General features: G+C 38.2%; 1 protein-coding gene across 1 annotated transcript; it reads left to right on the top strand.

Annotated features, from left to right (window-relative positions):
• The first annotated feature begins 201 nt into the window (after nucleotides 1-201).
• On the top strand, nucleotides 202-22,365 carry LOC117344102 (phospholipase B1, membrane-associated-like). The gene is made up of 27 exons (XM_033906750.1): nucleotides 202-299; nucleotides 1,662-1,768; nucleotides 6,825-6,906; nucleotides 7,102-7,160; nucleotides 7,433-7,500; nucleotides 8,185-8,231; nucleotides 8,529-8,637; nucleotides 9,117-9,249; nucleotides 9,930-10,087; nucleotides 10,506-10,677; nucleotides 11,131-11,232; nucleotides 11,837-11,905; nucleotides 12,315-12,364; nucleotides 12,816-12,831; nucleotides 13,185-13,260; nucleotides 13,933-14,039; nucleotides 14,151-14,232; nucleotides 14,770-14,828; nucleotides 15,033-15,100; nucleotides 15,992-16,035; nucleotides 16,418-16,526; nucleotides 16,795-16,927; nucleotides 17,201-17,358; nucleotides 19,381-19,558; nucleotides 20,657-20,752; nucleotides 21,838-21,912; nucleotides 22,262-22,365. Exons 1-27 carry the CDS (start codon nucleotides 248-250, stop codon nucleotides 22,313-22,315), a joined length of 2,463 nt encoding a protein of 820 aa, XP_033762641.1. The 5' UTR covers nucleotides 202-247; the 3' UTR covers nucleotides 22,316-22,365.
• The last annotated feature ends 4,852 nt before the right edge of the window (nucleotides 22,366-27,217 follow it).

The raw sequence follows: 27,217 nt of genomic DNA, 5'->3' as shown, positions 1-27,217 counted from the left end.
AATGTCAAAATTCAATGGGTATAGTATGCCTTTCTTTATGGAAAGAAATACAAAATAAAATCAGAAAACAGGAAACACTACGTCAAGACAACTGGCCAGTCTTAGGCCTCCCGCTACCCAGCACGAGAAAATGTCTTGATCTAAATGTCAGACACCTTATCAATAAATCCAAAAATCTTATGTAATAATTTTCTGGTAGCCTCTACGTCCGCCAAGCCAGGCATTCTAACAGGAAACACCGTCCAGAATGCTATCGAGCCTGCTCTTCCTTGTCGCAGCGTTAGTGTCGTGTTGCCACGGTGAGTTTGGAATAATTTAACACCCCCCCCCGAAATAAGTTTCTTCTTCATGTGCTAGGACGATAAAAAGTCTTCGATAATCTGTCTACGTTGATTTGTTACAAGTGACGAATTTCGTACATTAAAAGAGAAAACGATTTCACATAGCGATCTCCGTTGTGATTGGAATATATAAACACGAAAATGCTTCCCTTAAAACAGAAAACGCAAATGAAAAAAAGTGCATTCAACGCACATATTTAAATATACTTTATTCCTGTGTGCTGTCATATTGTCTTTGAGTACCAACTAATTCTTTTTATTTAGTTATAATTATAGACAAAGAAACCTCTTATCTGGGATGTGTTTTCACACAAACACATAAGTAGTACATTTATTATAGTATTGCGACATCATTAATACATTATTTTGCTGTATAAATTTTACCGTCCAAGTCTAAAATAGTATTATCTTTTAACAAGGGAATTAGTTTGAAAATCTTACACGCGTGCCGGGGTTAAATATGACTATTGCAACTTGAATTGGCATTGGACAAAATGGTGGCTGATGTGTGCAATTTCCTTATTTTCCCCCAAAATAACGGTATTTATTTCCGTATAATCGGCTTTCTTAGACTATTTCTGACTTCCATCTTAATGTACAAAACGTATTTACGGAATCAGCCGAATTGTGACGGGTGGTATCGTATAGTTACGGACTCAGCCGAATTGTGACGGGTGGTATCGTATAGTTACGGAATCAGCCGAATTGTCACGAGAGGTTATATTACGTAATCCGTCGAATCTTTACGGGTGGCTACGGAATCAGCCGAATTCGACACTCTTCTTTCTGTTGTTCCGCAAACCCACTTAATAGTTGTCTTTTAGGCAGATAGTAACGAAAATTGTTATGCCTCACTCGGTGGGGCAAACTAACGATGTTTAGCGATGGGTTTTGCAATTTGAAGTGTATCGTAGATGTGTTTCAAAATCGTACAAAAATGACATCAGACGGTGTCATGTAAAGAGTTTGCGGGAACATGAAGTGTTTTCTGTGGTCAGCATTTCCGTATAATCGGCTTTCTTGACTATTTCTGACTTCCATCTTAATGTACAAAAGGTATTTACGGAATCAGCCGAATTGTGACGGGTGATTACGTAATCCGTCTAATCTTGACGGGTGGTTACGAAATCAGCCGAATTATGACGGTTGGTATTGATGCAGTTACAGAATCAATTATGACAAACTGCAATGCATTTCCCTAATTAAACAGGGATAAACGTGATCGGAAGCATTTCTATAAGGACAGTATGAGACATAAGCAAACTTTAAGGATTTATAAATAGTTAGAAATAGAAATATTGGTATATTTGTAATTTGCAGGCCTAACGAAATATGAAAAACTGGATCTGGCTCTGACGGAGCTGTTCAAGAATGAAACCATGGAAATGTTATGGAGACAACACTTGCAGCAGTTCCAGAACAAAGAGGTACACAGCGCGTTCATTGGTTGTTAACGTACTGTATTATATTGATACACAGCACGTTCATTGGTTGTTAACAATAGAATCTTGATACATGTACAAATGTACTACAATAAATGGATTTTTAGAAATAAGACATTCATTCCAATAGTTTTGATAAGTTTAGGTACTGATCCTGGAAATCATATACATGTATTATTGTACCTTAGTGGATTGTCAAAATTGAGTCGTGATCATCAGAGACAGGGTCAGAGAATGACCTATATAGTATACAATGTCACGTGGTTCGTGTAACAGATTTGTTGATGGTTATGTCATATTTTAGTCGCAGTGACAGATAATACCTAACAAGATAAGGTCCGAGGTCAGAACACAGTACGTCACTTAATATGTTAACACTGGGCCGCCATTTGACATTAGAATATTTATATACATACATATTAATACTTTGTACAGAAATTCCATAGGACAATATCTCTACTACAATTTTACCGAAACTTTGGCGCAGGAACTATTTAGCTAATACAGGTTTTATCAGACGCCGAATTCACATAACGAATACACAGTTTTATTTTACAAACCGAAGTCAATCCCCATATAATATCAATGGACTAAAACTTCGTTCTTTACTACACAGTAAGTGTTTGATAGTTATCTAATTAGTTGTCACTATATATGAACTATCAAGAAAAAATATATATTCTTATGGTATCGTGTTACTGCATCTTCTGTCTTCCTCTTTCGAGGGGCGGGCTGGAGGCAAAGTCCAAATAAGGCTTCTATCGACCTTATCAATGAAATGTATCTAACCACGTCTGTAATTATCCATTCCCAGTTGTGGACAAAAGGGCATACTTTATGTTAAATACATGTATTTTCTTTCCAGATACGACACAAACGAAACTGATATTGTTTTTCCTAGATGTTTACTACAATGATGACATTACTACACAAACACACAAATATATAAAAGTTAAAAGTATGCATTAATTACAAACAAGTATAACTTCATGGTTCATTGGATATGAAAATAATGTTACATTTTTTTTTTTATTCCTCTCGGACACATCCATAGCGATCCACAATATTAAGTTTCTTAATTAAAATACAGATTCAACGCAAAATAAAGTATAATTTCATCTAAAAATACAAATAAAATGCCTTATTATTTTGCTGTCGTGTGTCCTGTTGCATAATTAATCTCCAGTCATCGACCATGAATTGATGTAATTCTGTCCACAGTGACAACAAAGTGTGTGACGTCATCATGGTGTTGGTATGCCATGTTCCTGGCCAACACACCACACGCTACAGTTGTTTTTAGACGAGTTGTCGTACTGGTTCCGGTACCGGACACAAGGGGGCAGTGGTGCTTGTTGTTGTAGAGCTTTAACGCGCTCTTCTAGAGCCTTCGTATCAATCACGTCCACGTGACCTTCACTACTGACATTCCTACTTTGACGTAACGGCGACACAACCGTATAACCTATTTGGTCATTGACAGAACCCGCGTGCATGACACCGTGTTTTAGAGCCCGTTCCAGGTTCTCAACAGCTGTTTGCTTCCGTTTACTGGTCTCCAGAGATGTATTCAGAAAGTCATGTGACATAGGAGCACTGTGATCGCGCCCCCTTACACTCGGAGTGTCGGACCATAAACAACAACAATAGCTGCTTCGCATACCATCTCCAGAAGCCCTTCCGTCTCCGCTCTCATCGTTTGATTCGTTACTGATCACACTCCGTGCCCTTTTCTGAGAAGAACGTCCAGGGCTATAGTTACTTGCATTTCCATGGTAAGGTTGTCGTGTAACACACCCAGAAGTCGTGTACTCCTCGTGGTTCTCGTTTTGACCGCCCATTTGCACAAATGAGTGGTCACTATCCGCCATATTCACAGATGTATTCTCGGCGGAAGTCAATGTCAACGCTCTTGTTTCAAGTGTTTCCAAACCAAGGCCGATTTCATTCCATCGAGTTGCTTTCCCATTCCCTGGATACAGATCATCGTAATCTCCGACATCTCGGAAATGCTGAATAATTGGAAGATTCCGTTCCAAAGTCGCCACCTTTCTCAAATAAAGCGGACTGACAATTCCGGAACCTTGCGATATAAAATAGTGTTCTTTTTCCATTTTGTTTGATTGACTAAGACTCATACGATCTTGGTCCTGAAGCTTGATGTTAGTATCACTTTCTCTGTATCGCTCGTATTTTGTACCCACATCTATAGAGTTGTAATCGTCATCCTCGAAACACTCAATGACACGTGACTGTCGGATTCTAGGATGTGCATTACGCGCGAGCATCAGGTCCTGCTCTGGACACTGAAATCTAACTCTCCTTGTTGCTCTATTCTCCGTACAAGAGGAATCAGCTGACAGCGATTCGCTCCTTCGACCGTTTCCGTTTTGACTCTTCATTATCCCTTTAACATTAATATTGATACTCCCCGATGCATCTTCATTTTGTATTAACACTGGTGTCCTTCTGTCGGAAAATGTTTCTAAATCTCGAGATATCTGTGATTGTGTTCCTGGCATTTCACCAGCATCCGTCCTGACATCATCTGTAGTACCGTTCTGGTATGACTTGTCAGATATACGACACCCTCCATTTGTCTTTCGTCCCTGGCAGGAGTCATGATTTATATTTAGGACCTTTCTTGTAGATTTACGCATGCTGGATGTTGTCTTTGATCCCCCATATATTCTTACTAGTTCAGGGATCGGGGTAGAAAGGGGACGATGTTTCATTCTTTCTCTTGCCTCCTTTAATAAACCTGTGTTTGTTGACAATATTGCTGCTGCCGTTCATTTGCCAATCACCACTCGTGCTTCCGGTTCCATGACCATAAACCGGATGTACATTACTCTGATTGAAGTGACTAATAGTTGGTGGCACCACATCCTCCTCCAATCTTGATGACGGTGTCCACCTGTTTCTGTTTGTACTGATACTCGGAGCCAGATTAGCGGGCGGATGTTTTTTGTTATATTTTACATGTTTCTCGACACACTGTTCTGAGTACGAGAAGCCACATGGGTCTTTTGACGGAGAAGAATTGGTCAACTTCGACAACCAAGAATTTTGTCCGTGTGGCGACTCAGCCGGCGATCTACGTAGGCACCCCGTAACTCTCTCCTTCATTTCGTGTTGGAGCATATTCGCATATCCAGGGCCTTGACGCGCATGTTTCGTGTTATCTGTAGAATGTTCTATTCCAGTCCCGATCCAGGTTCCTCGTGGACGAACGGAGACGTCTACTGAAAAAAATAACACATAAAAATGAAAATTACCAGAACAGACAGTCAACCTAAGTTCTCAAACATAGAGTCTCTTTTACGTGTACGAGATGATAAAGTAAAAACCGCTGGGGTAACCAAATGTGCCATCGGTGGGAAAACAACTAACCCAACAGGCATCATCCCCTTGCTGTCGCCAGTGTGTCTCGAACCCATATTATTAGGGATGTAGTACTTGCCTTGGTTTTTGAGTGTTGAAATCTGTTGTTTTCTCAAGGCAATCTGTCTTTTCACATTCTGTCCGAGTCTTCTTCTGGCGTTGAACATCTCCAGGTATGAAGTTGGCTGTGATCTACATATATTTGCCGACATGACCGAATCTGGTGTAGAACATGCAACGGAATTAGACGACCCTGCTTCCGGCAATGGTTTAACGGACATCCCGGGACCCCTTTTGTCTTCGCTATTTACAGAACCGTGGGATGTCTCATACGCCGAGTTATTAAAACAACCGCTTGTACCCGTAGGTGTCCTAAAGCCCGGATCATGAGTAGTGAGTACGCCGTTTGGAAATTGACACATCTCTACGATTACTCCTGAATCAAGATAATTTTTCGATCTTGTGACTACGTCGTCTGTAACAGTACACATGTCCTCGGTTGGCAGGCCTATCGTTCAGGAAGACGTGTCAGTTACTTCGCCTTTAGATGATTTTGATTGTGTATTCACTCCGAAAACCCTTTTACATGGACACGTGAGCCAAATTTGCATATGTATCTCCCGCGTGACGTCCCCAGCTTCAATACAATGACGGACATCTCTTAATAAAGTGTCTCGATGGACCAATACAGTTGTGACCACATTGTTTCGTTAAACAGGCTTTCTTAGGACAAACGTTGAGTTTTCATCGAAGATTTCTAAACGAGATCAAAACTAATATACCGCTTGTTGTCATCGCGGTATCGCCAGCGTAGCTATTAGTCACATCATTAACAATGGTTAATTGTTTTGTGACGTCACAATTTAGCCATGACGCTGTCACCAGAGTGACGTCATAGAAAATGTGTGATGTCCATGGTTGGCGTCAATTGGGAGATATTGCTACATGTATGGCTTTCTACCAACTTGAATAGGGAACATTTGTTTCAAGCTGATTTAAACCATGGGTCCTCGGCTCGACCATTGCGGAGACATCGAAATAGGCGTACAAACGGGGACTCGAGAAATATCTACTAAAAATTATAAACCTTACTTCACAAGCATCACTGGCATCCCTAGAAATGGTATGATAATACGAATATAATTAGTTCCTACCTTCTCGACTATGGAGGCTTCCTTTTAACGTATTCGGTAAAGAAGTCTAATAAACCAGGATTTCATGGTTCGTTGAGTTTTTATACTGTTGTAATAGGAGTGTAAAAATGCACGGCCAGACCGGGGTTCGAACCCGGGACCTCCGAACACTAGCCGGATGCTCTACCGATTGAGCTACCTGGTCGCCGATGATCGACCCGGTCCAGTTCCGCTACACTGTTATTGACAGGTAGTTGATATTGTTTTTGTCAGAAAATTGAAATTGTTATTGACAGTTATTTTTTTAATGACAGGAATATGATATTGCTTTGACACAAAGTTGATCTTTCTATTGCCAGGAAGTTTATATTGGTTTTGGACAGGAAGGTATTGCTTTTGACAGGAAGTTATTGTCTTTGACAGGAGTTAATATTGTTTTTAACAGGAGGTTGATATTGTTGTTGGACGGGAAGTTGATATTGTTGTTGAAAAGGAGAAGATTTCTTTATATATTATTTTGACAGAGACGCAGTGTGGCTCAATACTACGATGACTTCAACTGTCACAATATTGGATTGCCGCCGTCTCATACCACGCCAACTTCCGGTAAGTTCTATAAAATGTATGCGAAGTACCGTAAGTCGCAGTTTCAATTTAGGCTCCATAATACATTGTAGGCGGTTCTGGAAAGTGATCGACTAATTTACACCGATTAGGTTTTATATATCGATAAAATGAAGTTACAATAAACAGGCCATACCTGTTTTACTAATCCCTACCCTTTTTTGGTTCCGGTATCAGTCCACAAGTTGACTCCATGGGATATCACTGTGGTTGCGGCTATGGGGGACTCTCTAACGGTAAGCATGAACAGGTATCCATTTATCGAAAAACTGAATTCTAGATAAACCTTTGTGGTTTTGTCTTCGTTGTGTTCAGATGGTTGTAACTTAAATCATTGTTAAATTTTCGATTTGTTGAAAAAAAAGCTTTTCGAAAAGAAAGAAAGAAAGAAAGAAAGAAAGAAAGAAATGACCACTCTTCTTATATACACATGTAACAGTATACTGTATAAAGTTGTGTACCGGCGAAAATTGTCGTTATATACACAAGAAGTACATGTTTATATCAGGCAGGTAATGGTATCTCCGCCACCAGCTGGTTAGGTGTACTGACAGAATATCGAGGAAAATCCTGGAGGTAAGTACCGATTTGGGTAAATGCAAACTAACCAAAAATTAGACTTGTTAATGTACATATATGCAAATCATAGAAGATCGTAGAAGAGCGAAAATTAAAAGTCTAATCTCAATTATAATGGGATAGAAATGTAGGGTTTATTATTCTGACCAGGTTTTTCTGAGATTCTGTTCACGTGGTAATAATTCTGTACAGCGGGTTGCTGTATGCTGGAGTTATGTCCCTTGCACTATTGGGACGGCGACAGAATACTATTAATCTTTACATAAAGACTGAAATTAAATTGATGATAATAAAATAAACTGTCAACAATAAAAAAAAAAATCTTAATGGACGATGATATTTCCTGTGTTTCGGTATATAGATACACTATATGTAGGTAACATACGTGTAAACATTGGTAGAAATAGGTATTGTGTATAATAATCTTACAATAGTGGATACCATTTAGCTATACCACGGGGTCATTTTCATATAACTACATTGATTTTGACATCGGCTAATTTCAACTGACACTATACTGTTCTACAATTACAGCTAATGATTTTTTTTACGGAGGCCGGATTCTTTTTGACATTATCCAGTTCTTTTCAATGTTTGAAATAAATAGCCTGCATAGTCCATATTTCATCAATGATTGAACACAATCATTAGTCCCGGTAATGAATGATATTTTCTCACCAGTATTGGAGGGGACGGATCTCTAGATGAGGGCGTGGTCACTCTGCCCAGTAAGTATTTTAACATACAACATCATACATGATCTTAACAGCTTATTATCTATTTTGATTCAAACAACAAACTTAAAATTCTGTAGCATGCATGCATTCGTTATACAGTAGCTCGTCATAGTCTATAAAAAGATAGCGATTTTCTGACCGACTATGGAACCGAAAATGGAAACGTCGTAACAAATCAGAAACCCATGACGTGAGATGTTTGATTTTTCAAACATTTGATCCTCATAGCCAAAACTTACATGTATGTACGTGTGGGGAGTTATGTCCCTTGTTTTTCTATCGCGTCAGATATCCTGAAGAAGTTTAACCCCAACCTGAAGGGGTATTCTCTTAATTTCGGCGACAGAAATGGAGCGGGCGCCAATCTGAATGTGGCTGACCCAGGTCACACATCATAGTAAGAAAACATTCTTTATAAAAACTTTGTATATATTAATCACAAACAAGTAATTATGTTTATACATGCGCCAGGCCTTACTATATATACGAAAAGATATTTTCTTTTTCCATTACCATAAAAGCTTAAGTAAACATTTCTTTAAAAAAAAAAATATGCCTATTTTCGTTGACCGGGAAACTCTCAAACTTTCAGATCAGTCATACATACATAATTATGTTTTTGTTACTAAAAAATAGAACAGTAACAGAATGAACAAATTGTTTGAGATTCAAATTTAATAGTTGATTTTCACTGAAATCTAAATTCATCCATTGAAATGTTTTTTTTCTTGAGCAAATCGGCACACCGTTTAAACAATGTTTCATATAAACATCCTTACAGCAAGCAATGTAGCTATACGGTTCGTTTGACATTGCCTATTGATATCTTTGATCCCATGAAATGTACACGAACATAACTTGTTGGTACGGTTACAGCGACATGCCCGATCAGGCACGAATGTTGATCGAGAGGATCAAATCCGAGCCTGGAGTGAGCTTTCTCAACGACTGGAAAATGGTGACTCTGTTTATTGGCGGAAACGATCTTTGCGATTACTGCAACGACAATGTAAGTTTGTTATTAATGATATAATTAATGAATAACTTAATCACACGTGTCTGAGTCTGATGAAGTGATTCATTATTATTGATTTTGGTGCGTTACATTACTAGAGATATTAATGTCATACCAATGATTATGCACTGAATGCGTGTATTGTAGTTTTTTCTGTATTGTGCCATGTAAAAGACATGTTTTTGTTTACTAGGCCCCGTAGCTGTACATGCTGTATTTACTAAGCCCCGTATTTGTACATGTTTCTGTTTTCTAGGCCCCGTAGCTGTACATGTTTCTATTTACTAGGCCCCGTATTTGTACATGTTTCTGTTTACTATGCCCCGTAGTTGTACATGTTTCTGTTTACTAGGCCCCGTAGCTGTACATGTTTCTGTTTTCTAGGCCCCGTAGCTGTACATGTCTCTGTTTACTAGGCCCCGTAGCTGTACAAGTTTCTATTTACTAGGCCCCGTAGCTGTACATGTTTCTGTTTACTAAGCCCTGTTAATGTACTTATCTCTGTTAACCAGGCCCGGTTAATATGCATACTTCTGTTTACAAGGCCCGGTTTATGTACATGACTTGTGTCTGTTTACCATGCTCGATTTGACATATTTCTGGTAACCAGGCCCGGTTAATGTTTATGTTTCCGTTTACCAGGCCCGGTTAATGTTTATGTTTCCGTTTACCAGGCCCGATACAGCCCCGATAACTACATCAACAACATCCGGACCGCACTAGATATTCTTCACGCTGAATTGCCCCGCACTTTTGTCAATGTTGTGGAAATCTTTGACGTCACTCCTGTCGCTGCCCTCAGTCACGGCTTCTTTTGTTCCTTTGTAACGAGGTAACGATCTTTCAATAACTGAAGAAAAACGCGTTCGATTTATAAATCAAGATCTAAACATTAAGTTGGAATTACACGTTACTAATTTTTTAAAGTCGAAATATAGATCTAGAAAACGCAATCAAACGAGGCATTGTCCATACTATGACGTAATATTCGATTCCTGACAGAGTTACCCAACGAAAAATTATCCAGAATTTTCCTTTCTTGTACCGGTTGTTAAAATATAAATAGACGAATGTTAACTAATAAAAGGCAATGCGATTAAAATCTTGGCATCGTTACTACATTTGTATGTGCTACGTTCAGGCGTAACACATGCCATGGACAAATGATTTCACGTGATAAAACATTTATTTAAAGATTCATTACTATGAATTCTTTGCGTATTTCCCCTTTCCTTGGCAAATATTTGCAGTTATGCCTGTCAATGCGGTAAGGATCCAGCGGCCGTAGCATCAGTCCGCCAGACGGCGCTTGACTACCAGTTTGAAACCGAGGTTCTAGTTGCCAGCGAGCGCTACAACACCCGTGATGATTTTACGGTGGTGCTGCAGCCATTTTTCAGGACCACGGTACCGCCAAATCAGGTAAGGGATTATGCAGAAGGTCACATCTTGATGTTGACAAAATACGGACCTAACTATGAACCAAATAAGTCGGATGGTCGAGTGGTAACACACTTGCCTTTCACACTTGCCTTTCACCTAGTTGGCCGAGGTTCGATTCCCCGATCGGACATGAACATTTATTGGGTCATCTGCCAGACCACATGGGTATTCTTCGGGTACTCCGGTTTATTCCTAAAGTAAGACCCATTGGCGCTTTCATCTGGACCTACACACGTGCTTGATATAAGTTAATTTCGCAATTGTTATAAAATAAATAAAGTTTATAATTTAACCAAACTAGTCAACGTCAAAGTCTCCACCTTGTAATACAATAAACAAATCAAATAAATCATCTTTGCACAAATAAAGCTTATGTTGTGTTGCTAATTTCATAATTTACCTTTTCAAACGCACGTGATTCCTGTGTTTCAGCAAGGAACCAGCTCGCCTGACCTGTCCTACTTCTCACCAGATTGTTTCCATTTTAGCGAAAAGGGCCAATACGCCGCAGCTCATTCCCTGTGGAATAATCTGGTAATTAGTCTTTATTTTTAAGATGCAGTTTAACATTGGCTCGACGGCAACATTTCTCTGAAGTATATCATTCACCTGAACATTCATTTGTCACCACCCCAACTCTCATTTAAGATTGTGACATAACCCGGGTTTCACATAGATTTACATGCGGGTGTTGTCGATGAAGTAAAAGACGCTTATTCTTCTGGAGCACCCGATGTTATTCTCATGTACTAAGTATTATTCACGAGTCTCCATGCAATTCTATGTTTTTGTTTATAGTTTGTCCTCGTGTCTGTATTAATTATTGTTTTAGATGAGGTCCTCATGTAGTTGACACGTACCCATGCTGTGAAGGGCATTAGCAATATCAATGGAATTGAGTGTTCGGTTCTGCATTGTAACGTCATCCTCAGCAGGGCAATATACAAAAATGCAAAGAGTGTTTGACTCCTATAGTTTAAATGAACTAGACAGTGTCATCATATACATTTCAATTTTGCTTTTGGATTACCCTTGAGCAAGAAATGTCCTTTTTTCTGTATCAATATCCCCTATCTTGCCTACCGATTTTCAGTTTTAATCTGTTGGCACTGTTTACTATATCATATCCTTTTTCTAGCTGGAGCCCATTTCTAGGAAGGACGAGGCATGGTACATCAACGAACCATATCTATGTCCTAACACTCACGTAAGTTTATAGGTTGTCAACATACCTGGCATTGCATAGGTTGTCAACATACATGTCATATCTTGCAATGTCGAAGTAAAAATAAAGAATATACTTCTAAAAAATAAATATTACATATAAATTAAATTAACCGCACAGAAATAAGGCGCAAGGTAACCGATTTCCAAGGTAACTGGGTTATGTGGTCTAAACATAGAAACAAAAAATGGAAGCATGTCATGGAAAGAGATACCATCTACAGTTAGGACGTAGGGAAAAAGTACAGCTGTTCTTACAACGTGGCTCTACATCGATTTAAGATCTATCTTAAAATATTCTGAAAGGAAAATATAATCTCTTTGTAACGACATTTTGAAAACTGAGGAAGATCAAAACTTGTGAGTGTGTGTTTATCTGATTGTCTTTCTAGGCCACGGGGACAGGGCCATACTTTGCAACGTCCAAGAATTCGGCCAGCTAGCCTGGCTATACTGAAAGTGACATGGTTTATCAGTAAATATACCGGTCACGACTTCCGGTTCCTGGTAAAATGTGTCCAGTTTTGTGTTTATAAATATGTAATCGTGATCTTAACTAACCTGGCTTTCCGCTCATATCGTTTACCTACACAAATGTATCTGCCACTGGTGATTAATTATAGAGCGTTGTGAGTCACATAGGTAGAAATCCGAAAAACGCAGTTAAATACATGAATATTTGGTATGGTGCTTTATTAATTTTCTCAGATACGTAGGTTTGGTAAAATGATGTCCCATACAAAAAAACGAAATATCAATGTCATTAAAAAAAAAACACACACACACACACAAAAAAAGAACAAAACAGCCAAAAACGGGAATACCGACTTTTTGACAAAATAAACAAGAGAAAAGTAAAGTTGGAGACCTCTTAAAAGTACACGGTGAATTAGCTCGCCATATTGTCTTGTAGGTTTATGTGCATTTTGGTACCGAAAATATTTCAACCGAAAATCACTGGGCGATTTAATAACAGATAATAAACGTTAAAATCGTGACATGAACCCTCGAAGGCTTATGGGATTATTATGACTACCACACACGCTACCCTATATTGTAGAACATTTACAACTAAACAAAGACAAAGTTTATTTGGAGTCAGGTGGGAGTTTTTACACGTTGATATAGACTGTCAAAGACATCTAACGTTTACACAAATAGCGACCAGCGTTCACTGGGTCAGATAAGGTCCGAGATTTGACATGAATTATTTACCGATTTGGCTGGAACGACGAAAGAGAGACAAGGTGATCAGTTTGTAGTCGGCACTGGAAAGTCAAGTTGTCATGTTAACTTCGCTGTTCATCGTTACGCTGTGTACGTTCTCCAATGTTGGAGGTAAGTATCCGCAACTTTATTCATATGGTTACCATGGTAACGCTTCAGATAAAAATGTAATTATTGCATCGTTACTTGAGTGCAACTTTGAGTAAACATCGGAAAATACAGCAGCAGGCTTCTAGGGTAAATGTAGATGTAAATATTGGAAACTTTGGTGAAATGGTTACGCGTTGCGATACTTGAGGTAAATTTCTTTAACTATAGTAACAGGTTACAATAGCAACTATCAGTACATTAATATACTACTGTACAACCAGAATTTTGTGTGTGTATTTATTTCGGATTTGGGAGATTTTAAATTATTCATGGGTACAATTTTTTTCATGGTCAGTCCACGTTATAAAAATATAACAATAATACAACAATATTTGTTGTGTTTATATTCTCTGTTCCATAGCAACAACGAAAACAATGCACATTTTTACACATAAAAACGTTTTATGTTGCACAGTAGATAGTCTTTGTTGACATAGCCTATCAGAGGTTAAATATCAGTAATTATAAAGCTGATGATAATGGTAATACATGTATATTAAATTTCGGTTACTATTGTGACATAGATACAATATCGATACTAGTGGTAACTAAAGTTAGAGTGATCACCGTTGTGACCCGGAAGGTAGGGCCTTAATTCGGAAAGAGAAGCCTTCCTTTCTATTTTTGTTACAGCGTCCACGTGGTACGATCGTTACGTGAAGTTTTATAATGAGACTATACCTAACAACAGCACCCTTCTTCAGATGTGGAAAGACCACGTGGCGGACTATGAAAGACAGGTCAGTGGTCTTAATTTGGAAAATATTATAATTGTTGTTATTCATTTTGCTGTGTTTTTAGCTTTAATGATTACTAATGCTCTATTGTTACTTGTGTTTTACTTTTCCCAGCATGCTAAGCGGGCTTCCTACCCTATCCCGGCGTTCACGTGTAACACAGGGACATCCTCCCTCGGAATAGAAGCGCGAACTGGTAGGTATATGTACTGCTTGAACACTATCCTCTTTTCATTCCTCTGTTTTTTTTCTCCCTCTGAAAAGTGTAGCACATGTAAAGAGTTTTTCATGAAAGGACTGAACAAATGATATTAATCTAGCAGTCGATACAATAAAACAACAAAGAAAAAAAGGAAAACAACAAAAAACCAAACTAACATTAAAACAACAACAACAACAACAACAAAAATAAATAAATAAATAAGTAAATAGACACGTCAATGGGAGGGGGTTATTCAAATAAAAAGGTATTTAAGCCCAAACAATGAGCATGGCATTTCTAGTTGGATAGGTGGTTCAGAAGCAAAAGATTGCTTTCTTTAGATATTCACGCCAGTATAACCTCTATACACTTGTCCTGATTGAACGATTGGTCGCACCTGCTCGTATGAAATATAAATACCCCTGTACAAGACATCTCATCATACTTATTTTATTGATGGGGTGGTTTATCTATGACAGTTCCAGCTCACCTAACATTTTTCAACATGTAGTGTTTTGGTTGTAATTTCAGTACATGAACTTCACCCGTCCGACATTGATGTGATTGCTGCAATGGGGGACTCCTTAACGGTAAGACATCACCTCAATGTTGTGTAATTAGGCGCTTACAATATTTACCTTTCTAAATAATGGTTTCCACATATTGTATTGAAAATGACTATTATTGTTCGGATGACAAAATACAATATGAATTTAGAAATTAAGAAAATTGGATAATTACACTCGCCTAACATGTGTTCCAAACTCCCAATAAAATGATTATTTCATTTACAGGCTGGGAACGGAATTGATGCTCTCACTATTTTGGGAGATTTTACAGAATATAGAGGGCGTTCATGGAGGTGAGTGACGTAACAGGATTCTATATTTGAAAATTAGAGATTGTCTCAAACCCAGATAGGCTATTTTGAGATGTGGCCGTATTTACGTTAATCTGTTTTATGGCGATGTACAACATTTCTTGCTGTTCTATCACATAATAGGTGTACCCTTTACTGCCTCTAAAACATTTTCCCTCTCGATAGCTGCCATGTGGTTTCGTAATCATTCGTCAGTTCCTATTTTCGAACATCATCGGGGTATGATCTAAATTTGCATTGCAGTGTCTTAAACGAAACCGGAGACGCTTATCCTTCCGAAACATAGGATCTAATACCTATTCCTTTGTATTTTGTACAATGGTCTCGTCGTAATATATATCAAATTTTGCGTTGTTCTGGATTTCATGATTTATGGTACCAGTATAGCTTCGTGTACATGGAGAGGTTCTGTGTTCATATATAATTTGTAAATTTTCATGAGAGAAACGTGTAGGCGTAAATAACTAAATGAGAGAAATCCCATTGTGTCCTCCGTAGCCGGAGTTAAGTTCCCACAACAGTACGCCGTGTTATTCCACACTCAAGCTATTGTATAAATGTGCCGACTGTTGGATAAACATATGTTATATACCATATGACCTTCCGGTCTTTCGATTGGTCAAGAATTCGAACTTTGACCCAAGCTGCAATTGTTATTTACGTCATCAATAATCGAATGACGTCACATAACCGGGTCCTGGACGTCACCGGTATACTTTATTTGCATACGCGAAATTATACCTGGCCACGTTTCCCTTTGAAACAGGTCACACGACTCGTGATTGTTGGATAAGCTTTTATGTATATGTTCAGTGAGAAATGTTTGCATGGGTTGAAAATATCTTAATTGTAAATAAAAATTGTTATCTGCAGTATTGGTGGAGATGGTGACTTAAACAGTCGACTTACCTTGCCTAGTAAGTATGGATATTTATTCTATCTCACGACATCATCACCATCACTGACAGCACAGTCAGTATGTTTTTCCAATCCCTCAATAACCTGGTAAAATAAGGTTAATATTTCTGTCTTTTCAAAATGGATATTCACATTAGCGTGCTTTGATCAAAATGATAACAATGCTTATAAAGTGCTAGAGTTACACGGGAAATACACGAAAATCGTACATGTTCATGCATCAGTAAGCATGAAAAAATCAAATGCCGTATCCTGGTTGACGCCAGCTTGAATAGTTTCAATATCAACGTACGTATTTCCACTTTATAATTATTTATCTTATTGATATAGGATAAACTAGTTAAGGGGGTGTACAGATGAGACCAATTCCTGTCATTTCAGATATACTAAAACAATACAATCCTAACATCCGTGGTTGGTCAACTGGGACCGGAAACGTGAATAGCGCAGGCGCGAACCTGAATGTCGCCGTCGCAGGAAGTGTCTCTTCGTACGTATTTTAAGTTCGTATATACCGATACAACACCGATACAGCGGTCTCCAAGCAGTTCACACATTATCATTCGTTATCATTGGGCCTTTAGCAACCAGCCAATGTCCTTCTCATCTCTATGGTTACCATAGAGCTAGAACTGCCATTTCGGCTTACACGAATTATTTTGTAATGTCTCATGTTATTATCAAGGTGGTAATGAAAACTCACTTTAACAAAAATCTCTTTGGAATTACACTTATATATACTTACTGTATTCCTACAGGGACTTGCCAAATCAAGCGAGGATGTTAGTAAACAGAATCAACAGCGATTCGCATATCAGCGCTGCTACAGACTGGAAACTCGTTACACTGTTTATTGGCGGTAACGATCTGTGTGATTACTGTACTGACACGGTAAGTTTATTATTGGCGGTAACGATCTTTGTGATTACTGTACAGACACGGTAAGTTTATTATTGACGGTAACGATATTTGTGATTACTTTGCGGTTATATAATGACCGGTGTCTTTAGCGAGATGCGTTACATATTACTGATAGTGTATATACTCAACAATGATATTGTAAAATATATCATGTATTATCTACCTGTAATCGAGAAGGATACCAGTGCAAGTCAATGAAGAATCAGATAAAGGCTGATAGTCTGTACTATGTTTTACCAATAGGCTAAGTTTAGCGCTGACAACTACGCCAACCATATTGCGGATGCACTTGACATCCTCCATGACAACCTCGCACGCACATTCGTCAACGTTGTCCTCATCTTCGACATTGCACCAATTGCTGCTATGGAGGGTGGCTTCTTCTGCAACCTCGCCCACGAGTGAGTTGGTCATTTTAACTAAACGTTGTGTCCATGTGAATTTCTGTTGCCGTTTAAAATGCTTGATGTGATGTCTTTTTTATCCGAGTTCGCGGGCATTGTCATTTAAGCAATAAACAGTGGTTTTAATGTTGTTATAGTCGATATGGCAGCAAGATGTATGGTGGTAGCAAGATGTATGGTGGGCAAATGTAGGCCCATGCTACATTTGCCCACCATACATCTTGCTGCCATATCGACTATTAAAATCACTGTTCAATACTTATCTTTACATTGTTTTACCATTTTCGTCAACTTTGAAAAAAAATAAACCAACACAAAAAACCTCACCTTTTTAATGTTACATGGCCCACTGGGTGATATAGCCTGAGGCACTGGGTGTTATAGGCGTATGGTGGCAACTGCCTCTTAGCATTGTGTCAATGGGGAAATGCGGAGCAAATGTAAATATACCTCTATAAAAATGCTACATTGTCATATTGACGCAATGAATACGTGTTGTGAAACTAAATTACTATTTCATCAAATGACTATTATTTTCGTGGAACTGTATTGACTTTGATCTTCAAAGAGCTTCTCAAAGTGACATGCATGTAATGTACATGTAAGTTCAAAATAAAATAAAAGTATCTGTCATAAGTGTTTTATTCTCATATGACAATTGCAGAGGAACTAACATTTTGGTGTCAGTAATACAAATAAAGAGTTTTAATGACTGCTATAGGACAATGAGAACTGTGGAAAGTCGGACCACATCTAATATAATCCTATCCATATTTTCTATTTCTTATATACCTGCTGTGAAATTTTTCCCTGTGCTGTATGACTAACTTTCCATATTACAGTCTTGTCTGTGCTGTATGACTAACTTTCTATGTTGCAGTCATGTCTGTGCTGTATGACTAACTTTCTATATTGCAGTTTTGTCTGTGCTGTATGACTAACTTTCCATATTGCAGTTTTGTCTGTGCTGTATGACTAACTTTCTATATTGCAGTTTTGTCTGTGCTGTATGACTAACTTTCTATATTGCAGTCTTGCCTGTGCTGTATGACTAACTTTCTATATTACAGTCTTGTCTGTGCTGTATGACTAACTTTCCATATTGCAGTCTTGTCTGTGCTGTATGACTAACTTTCTATATTGTAGTCTTGTCTGTGCTGTATGACTAACTTTCTATATTACAGTCTTGCCTGTGCTGTATGACTAACTTTCCATATTGCAGTCTTGTCTGTGCTGTATGACTAACTTTCTCTATTGCAGTCTTGTTTGTGCTGTATGACAAACTTTCCATATTGCAGTCTTGTCTGTGCTGTATGACTAACTTTCTATATTGCAGTCTTGTCTGTGCTGTATGACTGCTGTCCATATTTCAGTTTTGTCTGTGCTATATGACTAACTTTCTATATTGCAGTCTTGCCTGTGTTGTATGACTAACTTTCTATATTGCAGTTTTGTCTGTGCTGTATGACTAACTTTCTATATTGCAGTCTTGTCTGTGCTGTATGACTAACTTTCTATATTGCAGTCTTGTCTGTGTTGTATGACTAACTTTCTATATTGCGGTCTTGTCTGTGCTGTATGACTAACTTTCTATATTGCAGTTTTGTCTGTGTTGTATGACTAACTTTCTATATTGCGGTCTTGTCTGTGCTGTATGACTAACTTTCTATATTGCAGTCTTGCCTGTGTTGTATGACTAACTTTCCATATTGCAGTCTTGTCTGTGCTGTATGACTAACTTTCCATATTGCAGTCTTGTCTGTGCTGTATGACTAACTTTCTATATTGCAGTCTTGTCTGTGTTGTATGACTAACTTTCCATATTGCAGTCTTGTCTGTGTTGTATGACTAACTTTCTATATTGCAGTCTTGTCTGTGCTGTATGACTAACTTTCCATATTGCAGTCTTGTTTGTGCTGTATGACTAACTTTCTATATTGCAGTCTTGCCTGTGTTGTATGACTAACTTTCCATATTGCAGTCTTGTCTGTGTTGTATGACTAACTTTCTATATTGCAGTCTTGTCTGTGCCTGCGGTAAGGACAAGAACAATGCGGCGATGTTATACGATGCGACCGTTGAATATCAAATGGCAACAATCGAGCTTATCGCTAGTGGCCGATATGATACTAGAGATGACTTTACTGCTGTTATACAGCCCTTCTTCAGTAACACTGTCCCACCCAAATCTCCTGGGGTACGTATAATACAAAAGCTCCCACCCAAAACCCAGATGTTTCCTTCCATAAATCCGGCTCACGTCTAGACTCACATCTAGAATATGTTGTCGCACTGTACATACTCATATAAAGAACATGGGATACGTACTTAAAACAGACTCCCATGAGAAACCACTGGTTTCATATATGTAACCTTATTCCTTCAGAGAAAAACTCTATATGACTCGCGCAGATTGAGTGGGTGCAATTTGACCGAAGTAACTCGATCAATTTTAGTTTGTATTATGGCTAATCATGGGCCTTGCTGTTCACCTGTAATTTGTTAAGATGTTTTTAATTTTCAACAAAACGTGCGAATATGCATGTTTAAGAGAGATGCAATTAGCTCATTCGGATCTCATATATTGCAAAAAATAACCATGTTGCTATGCTCACGAGTGGCTATAGCACACACAAGGAGCATTGGTTTGACCAGATTTGACACTTATTAAATGTATATGCAAATGGCGGTTGTGAATGATATCACACAAATATGGCATATAAGTTTGCATTTCAAGGTCAAAACAAAACACATTTGTAAGTGTTTTACGTTCCTTAAGACAAATCCTATTAAACAATTGCCCCTATCGTGTGCTGTAGATACTTGTTAGCATGACACAATGGTTACCTTCTTACCACAAATTTTAATTATTTCAATTCAACAGACCCTAAGGTCCAATAATGTATCTAATAACAACATGTAGATTAATGATTGTGGTAATAAAAATAATAAATAAACAAATTATAATACAGTTATGAAGATAGAAAAAAAAAGATCAACATAAAAGTAGCAACACACTACTTAAACAGTACTTCTTTCAGCTGTTTCCTTAAAGTTGACAGAGAATGTCACATACTATCTACATTGTAAGTGTCCACGAGATCATTTAAATAGTTTGGTCTCTCTTAAGAAGGCTGAATTTTCGAACATTTAGTCTGCTAAATATATTATAAAATAACTATTTTGTACTATTCCTATGTTTTTGACTAGGTACATGGCAAGTTACAGTATTATCTTCAGAAATCGATATTGTTGTTGTTGTTGTCCAAATTGGATTTGCCTTCTTTTAATACAGACAGAAAACGTAGACCTGTCCTATTTCTCACCGGACTGTTTCCATTTCAACGCCAAGGGACATGCTGCTTCTTCACTGTCGCTGTGGAATAACATGGTGAGATCGGGTCTCAGAATTGTGGGAAATACGTCACGGTTTCCGTGTACTACCTATATTTATTAACATTATGGTACGATGATGTCCATGTAGTTACTGTGTTACGGGACAATATATGGTGATATATTTGTTGTCGTCAACAATTGTTTGCTCTATGTATTAATACCAAATTTAAGAGACATATCAAGTGATACGAATCCCCTTGCTATTCAGTATTGACCAATAGCAACAAAAGATGGTAAGAATAGCCTAATCAGACTGTCTCTCAGGAAAACACTGCTTAATATGATAACAAAAGGTAATAGTTGTAAGAGTTTGAAGTAAAGAACTTTACAATGTATATATCCGGTAATTAACACAGTTAATGGAGCGAGAACAATGGAAATCTTTTTGGATCCCAGGAGACTAAAATGCAAAATACATTCAAGATATCATAGGTGAGAATAAGTGTATTGACCTCCACTTCTATGGAAAAATATAGTCATAGTAACAGTTGTGGGAATGTGTATGACATTTCCGGACAATTCGACCATTAATGAAGTCGGTAGAGCGAGGTAATCTTAAACCAGTTTACAGTAACAGTGACCTAAGTTTTGACCCAATATGGTTAAAGCACAAACTCGTGACTGTATGAGTAGGAGTATAAAGTTTCAAGATGATTCAGGTACATTTATAAAGTCGGTAGAGCGAGGACGTCGAAAATCATGCAGTATATACATTGACCTGATTTCTGACACAAGGTTATCTAAATGTGAACTAGTACAAGCATTGTTGGTTGTGAGTAAGTGTATGAAGTTTCGGGAAAATTGAACCATTAATGAAGTCGAGTGAGGAATAATTTGGTTACGCCGACTCATCGCGAGGGGATGAAAAGCAAGGAACGTAATATGACCTTATTTTAAATATATTTGACCAACACTTAAATTATTACATTAAAATTAATTTTTATAAAAGAAGTTATGCATTTTGAGGCTTATTATCTCTGATCGGTTTGTTGATAGATATTTGTCTAGTGACAAAATTATGGGAAACGACTGACAGTGATATGTATATTAGCAGACTTAGACACTTTTTCCTTGTTATAGGTTGAAACATATTCTCAGAAGAAGCAGGAGTGGCATCTCAATGAACCTTTCTACTGTCCAGGAATGCAGCTTCTGGTAAATAAAAATGGATTTAAATTGTTCTTAATAGTTTCAAATTAAGTGCTATCTAACCTGGATTTGATCTAGACTACCACGACAGGCGTCGTCGATGAAGCATACGTCGTGTAACCGTCCAGAACACGTGGTTTCATTCCCCTTTTACTTAAATGATCTCAATGCTTATCTGTATTTTGAGTTGCTTTATTTTCTGCTTTCATCACAATAGGTTCAGTCGAATTATTCAGGTAAAAATATCTGGTTGAACTTTGTGTACAATCTACCTACTCGACTATATGTTCTAAGATTGTTGACAATTATATTCCATCTGATTTAAATGATGTTTTTTTTTTTTTTTCTTTGTCAGGGTATCGATTCCGGTCCATTTTTCGCAACAAACCAGAATTCAAGAAATCCGTAACAATTATTATTTATTTGATAATGTTATCAATAAATCTTTGATAAAATGTATATGCTCTTGTTATGTCTTGCTTATTCCGCACTCTCACAAAACCCTTCACAATTCACTGTTATGTCGCCACATATTATCTCGCACAACCGGCAATGTTTATTCTGAAAGTCATATTCGAGTTCTTCAATTTACCTGCCGACATGAACACGGATACTTTTTTGAATCTAGTTACAGGTTAATGATATGCAAGATTCTAGGCACCAAAAGTATGAAATTCAGAAAGGAAGTCAGGAGATAAATAAGAGATCCCACGGGGATCTTGGCATCCAGTATTAAAAGAAGTGGAAACTACATCTGAAGTCCGAGTACGATCTAAGAAAGAGCTTTCAGTGAAATAATGTCTAATAGTTTGAGAACAAAGAACTAAATTGAGATACATTTTGGATCGACGACGAACCACGGAAGCAAGGTGATTTGAATATCCCATCATCATAAATAAAGGTCTGATCATACACATTGTAATAAATCATTGCAGTATACCAAGCCCATTTTACCTGCTTATTTGTTTGTCTATTGTTGACATCGAATGCAACGTTTAAGTATGAATGTGTATGTTATAAACGGGTTCCGTTGTTATTAAAATTTAAGCATGCCATTCAAGGTGAACGCGTTAAACATATTCTACTTTCCAACTTGAACCATTGTACATGTATACCTTGTGCAATACAAATAAGTTTTGTGTTATGTCAACAACAAAACTGTCCGTGTGTGTTGTATGTCTAACTACACAACTGTCCGTGTGTGTTGTATTTCTAACTACACAACTGTCCGTGTGTGTTGTATGTCTAACTACACAACTGTCCGTGTGTGTTGTATGTCTAACTACACAACTGTCCGTGTGTGTTGTATGTCTAACTACACAACTGTCCGTGTGTGTTGTATGTCTAACTATACAACTGTCCGTGTGTGTTGTATGTCTAACTACACAACTGTCCGTGTGTGTTGTATATCTAACTACACAACTGTCCGTGTGTGTTGTATATCTAACTACACAACTGTCCGTGTGTGTTGTATGTCTAACTACACAACTGTCAATGTGTGTTGTATGTCTAACTACACAACTGTCCGTGTGTGTTGTATGTCTAACTACACAACTGTCCGTGTGTGTTGTATGTCTAACTACACAACTGTCCGTGTGTGTTGTATATCTAACTACACAACTGTCCGTGTGTGTTGTATGTCTAACTACACAACTGTCAATGTGTGTTGTATGTCTAACTACACAACTGTCCGTGTGTGTTGTATGTCTAACTACACAACTGTCCGTGTGTGTTGTATGTCTAACTACACAACTGTCCGTGTGTGTTGTATGTCTAACTACACAACTGTCTGTGTGTGTTGTATGTCTAACTACACAACTGTCCGTGTGTGTTGTATGTCTAACTACACAACTGTCCGTGTGTTGTATATCTAACTACACAACTGTCCGTGTGTTGTATGTCTAACTACACAACTGTCCGTGTGTGTTGTATGTCTAACTACACAACTGTCCGTGTGTGTTGTATATCTAACTACACAACTGTCCGTGTGTGTTGTATATCTAACTACACAACTGTCCGTGTGTGTTGTAGGTCTAACTACACAACTGTCCGTTTGTGTTGTATGTCTAACTTCACAACTGTCCGTGTGTGTTGTATGTCTAACTACACAACTGTCTGTGTGTGTTGTATGTCTAACTACACAACTGTCTATGTGTGTTGTATGTCTAACTACACAACTGTCCGTGTGTGTTGTATATCTAACTACACAACTGTCCGTCTGTGTTGTATGTCTAACTACACAACTGTCCGTGTGTTGTATATCTAACTACACAACTGTCCGTGTGTGTTGTATGTCTAACTACACAACTGTCCGTGTGTTGTATATCTAACTACACAACTGTCCGTGTGTGTTGTATGTCTAACTACACAACTGTCCGTGTGTGTTGTATATCTAACTACACAACTGTCGGTGTGTGTTGTATATCTAACTACACAACTGTCCGTGTGTGTTGTATGTCTAACTACACAACTGTCCGTGTGTGTTTTATGTCTAACTACACAACTGTCCGTATGTGTTGTATGTCTAACTACACAACTGTCAATGTGTGTTGTATGTCTAACTACACAACTGTCTGTGTGTGTTGTATGTCTAACTACACCACTGTCCGTGTGTGTTGTATGTCTAACTACACAACTGTCCGTGTGTGTTGTATATCTAACTACACAACTGTCCGTATGTGTTGTATGTCTAACTACACAACTGTCCGTGTGTTGTATATCTAACTAAACAACTGTCCGTGTGTTGTATATCTAACTAAACAACTGTCCGTGTGTTGTATATCTAACTAAACAACTGTCCGTGTGTGTTGTATGTCTAACTACACAACTGTCCGTGTGTGTTGTATGTCTAACTACACAACTGTCCGTGTGTGTTGTATGTCTAACTACACAACTGTCCGTGTGTGTTGTATGTCTAACTACACAACTGTCCGTGTGTTGTATGTCTAACTACACAACTGTCCGTGTGTGTTGTATATCTAACTACACAACTGTCCGTGTGTGTTGTATGTCTAACTACACAACTGTCCGTGTGTGTTGTATGTCTAACTACATAACTGTCCGTGTGTTGTATATCTAACTACACAACTGTCCGTGTGTGTTGTATATCTAACTACACAACTGTCCGTGTGTGTTGTATGTATAACTACACAACTGTCCGTGCGTGTTGTATGTCTAATTACACAACTGTCCGTATGTGTTGTATGTCTAACTATACAACTGTCCGTGTGTGTTGTATGTCTAACTACACAACTGTCCGTGTGTGTTGTATATCTAACTACACAACTGTCTGTGTGTGTTGTATATCTAACTACACAACTGTCCGTGTGTTGTATGTCTAACTACACAACTGTCCGTGTGTGTTGTATGTCTAACTACACAACTGTCAATGTGTGTTGTATGTCTAACTACACAACTGTCCGTGTGTGTTGTATGTCTAACTACACAACTGTCCGTGTGTGTTGTATGTATAACTACACAACTGTCCGTATGTGTTGTATGTATAACTACACAACTGTCCGTATGTGTTGTATGTCTAACTACACAACTGTCCGTGTGTGTTGTATGTCTAACTACACAACTGTCCGTGTGTGTTGTATGTCTAACTACACAACTATCCGTGTGTGTTGTATGTATAACTACACAACTGTCCGTATGTGTTGTATGTCTAACTACACAACTGTCCGTGTGTGTTGTATGTCTAACTACACAACTGTCCGTGTGTGTTGTATGTCTAACTACACAACTATCCGTGTGTGTTGTATGTCTAACTACACAACTGTCCGTGTGTGTTGTATGTCTAACTACACAACTGTCCGTGTGTGTTGTATACAATGTATCTAACTATACAACTGTCCGTGTGTGTTGTATACAATGTATCTAACTACACAACTGTCCGTGTGTGTTGTATATCTTACTACACAACTGTCCGTGTGTGTTGTATATCTAACTACACAACTGTCCGTATGTGTTGTATGTCTAACTACACAACTGTCCGTGTGTGTTGTATGTCTAACTACACAACTGTCCGTGTGTGTTGTATGTCTAACTACACAACTGTCCGTGTGTATTGTATGTCTAACTACACAACTGTCCGTGTGTGTTGTATGTCTAACTACACAACTGTCCGTGTGTGTTGTATGTCTAACTACACAACTGTCCTTGTGTTGTATGTCTAACTACACAACTGTCCGTGTGTGTTGTATGTCTAAGTGTACAACTGTCCGTGTGTTGTATGTCTAACTACACAACTGTCCGTGTGTGTTGTATGTCTAACTACACAACTGTCCGTGTGTGTTGTATGTCTAACTACACAACTATCCGTGTGTGTTGTATGTATAACTACACAACTGTCCGTATGTGTTGTATGTCTAACTACACAACTGTCCGTGTGTGTTGTATGTCTAACTACACAACTGTCCGTGTGTGTTGTATGTCTAACTACACAACTATCCGTGTGTGTTGTATGTCTAACTACACAACTGTCCGTGTGTGTTGTATGTCTAACTACACAACTGTCCGTGTGTGTTGTATACAATGTATCTAACTATACAACTGTCCGTGTGTGTTGTATACAATGTATCTAACTACACAACTGTCCGTGTGTGTTGTATATCTTACTACACAACTGTCCGTGTGTGTTGTATATCTAACTACACAACTGTCCGTATGTGTTGTATGTCTAACTACACAACTGTCCGTGTGTGTTGTATGTCTAACTACACAACTGTCCGTGTGTGTTGTATGTCTAACTACACAACTGTCCGTGTGTATTGTATGTCTAACTACACAACTGTCCGTGTGTGTTGTATGTCTAACTACACAACTGTCCGTGTGTGTTGTATGTCTAACTACACAACTGTCCTTGTGTTGTATGTCTAACTACACAACTGTCCGTGTGTGTTGTATGTCTAAGTGTACAACTGTCCGTGTGTTGTATGTCTAACTACACAACTGTCCGTGTGTGTTGTATGTCTAACTACACAACTGTCCGTGTGTGTTGTATGTCTAACTACACAACTGTCCGTGTGTGTTGTATGTCTAACTACACAACTGTCCGTGTGTTGTATATCTAACTACACAACTGTCTGTGTGTGTTGTATGTCTAACTACACAACTGTCCGTGTGTGTTGTATGTCTAACTACACAACTGTCCGTGTGTGTTGTATGTCTAACTACACAACTGTCCGTGTGTGTTGTATGTCTAACTACACAACTGTCCGTGTGTGTTGTATGTCTAACTACACAACTGTCTGTGTGTGTTGTATGTCTAACTACACAACTGTCCGTGTGTGTTGTATGTCTAACTACA

Source organism: Pecten maximus, chromosome 15, assembly GCF_902652985.1.
Source record: "Pecten maximus chromosome 15, xPecMax1.1, whole genome shotgun sequence".
Classification (NCBI taxonomy): domain Eukaryota; kingdom Metazoa; phylum Mollusca; class Bivalvia; order Pectinida; family Pectinidae; genus Pecten; species Pecten maximus.
Note: the sequence above shows the minus strand (reverse complement) of the source record. Positions and strands in the feature narration are given on the sequence as shown.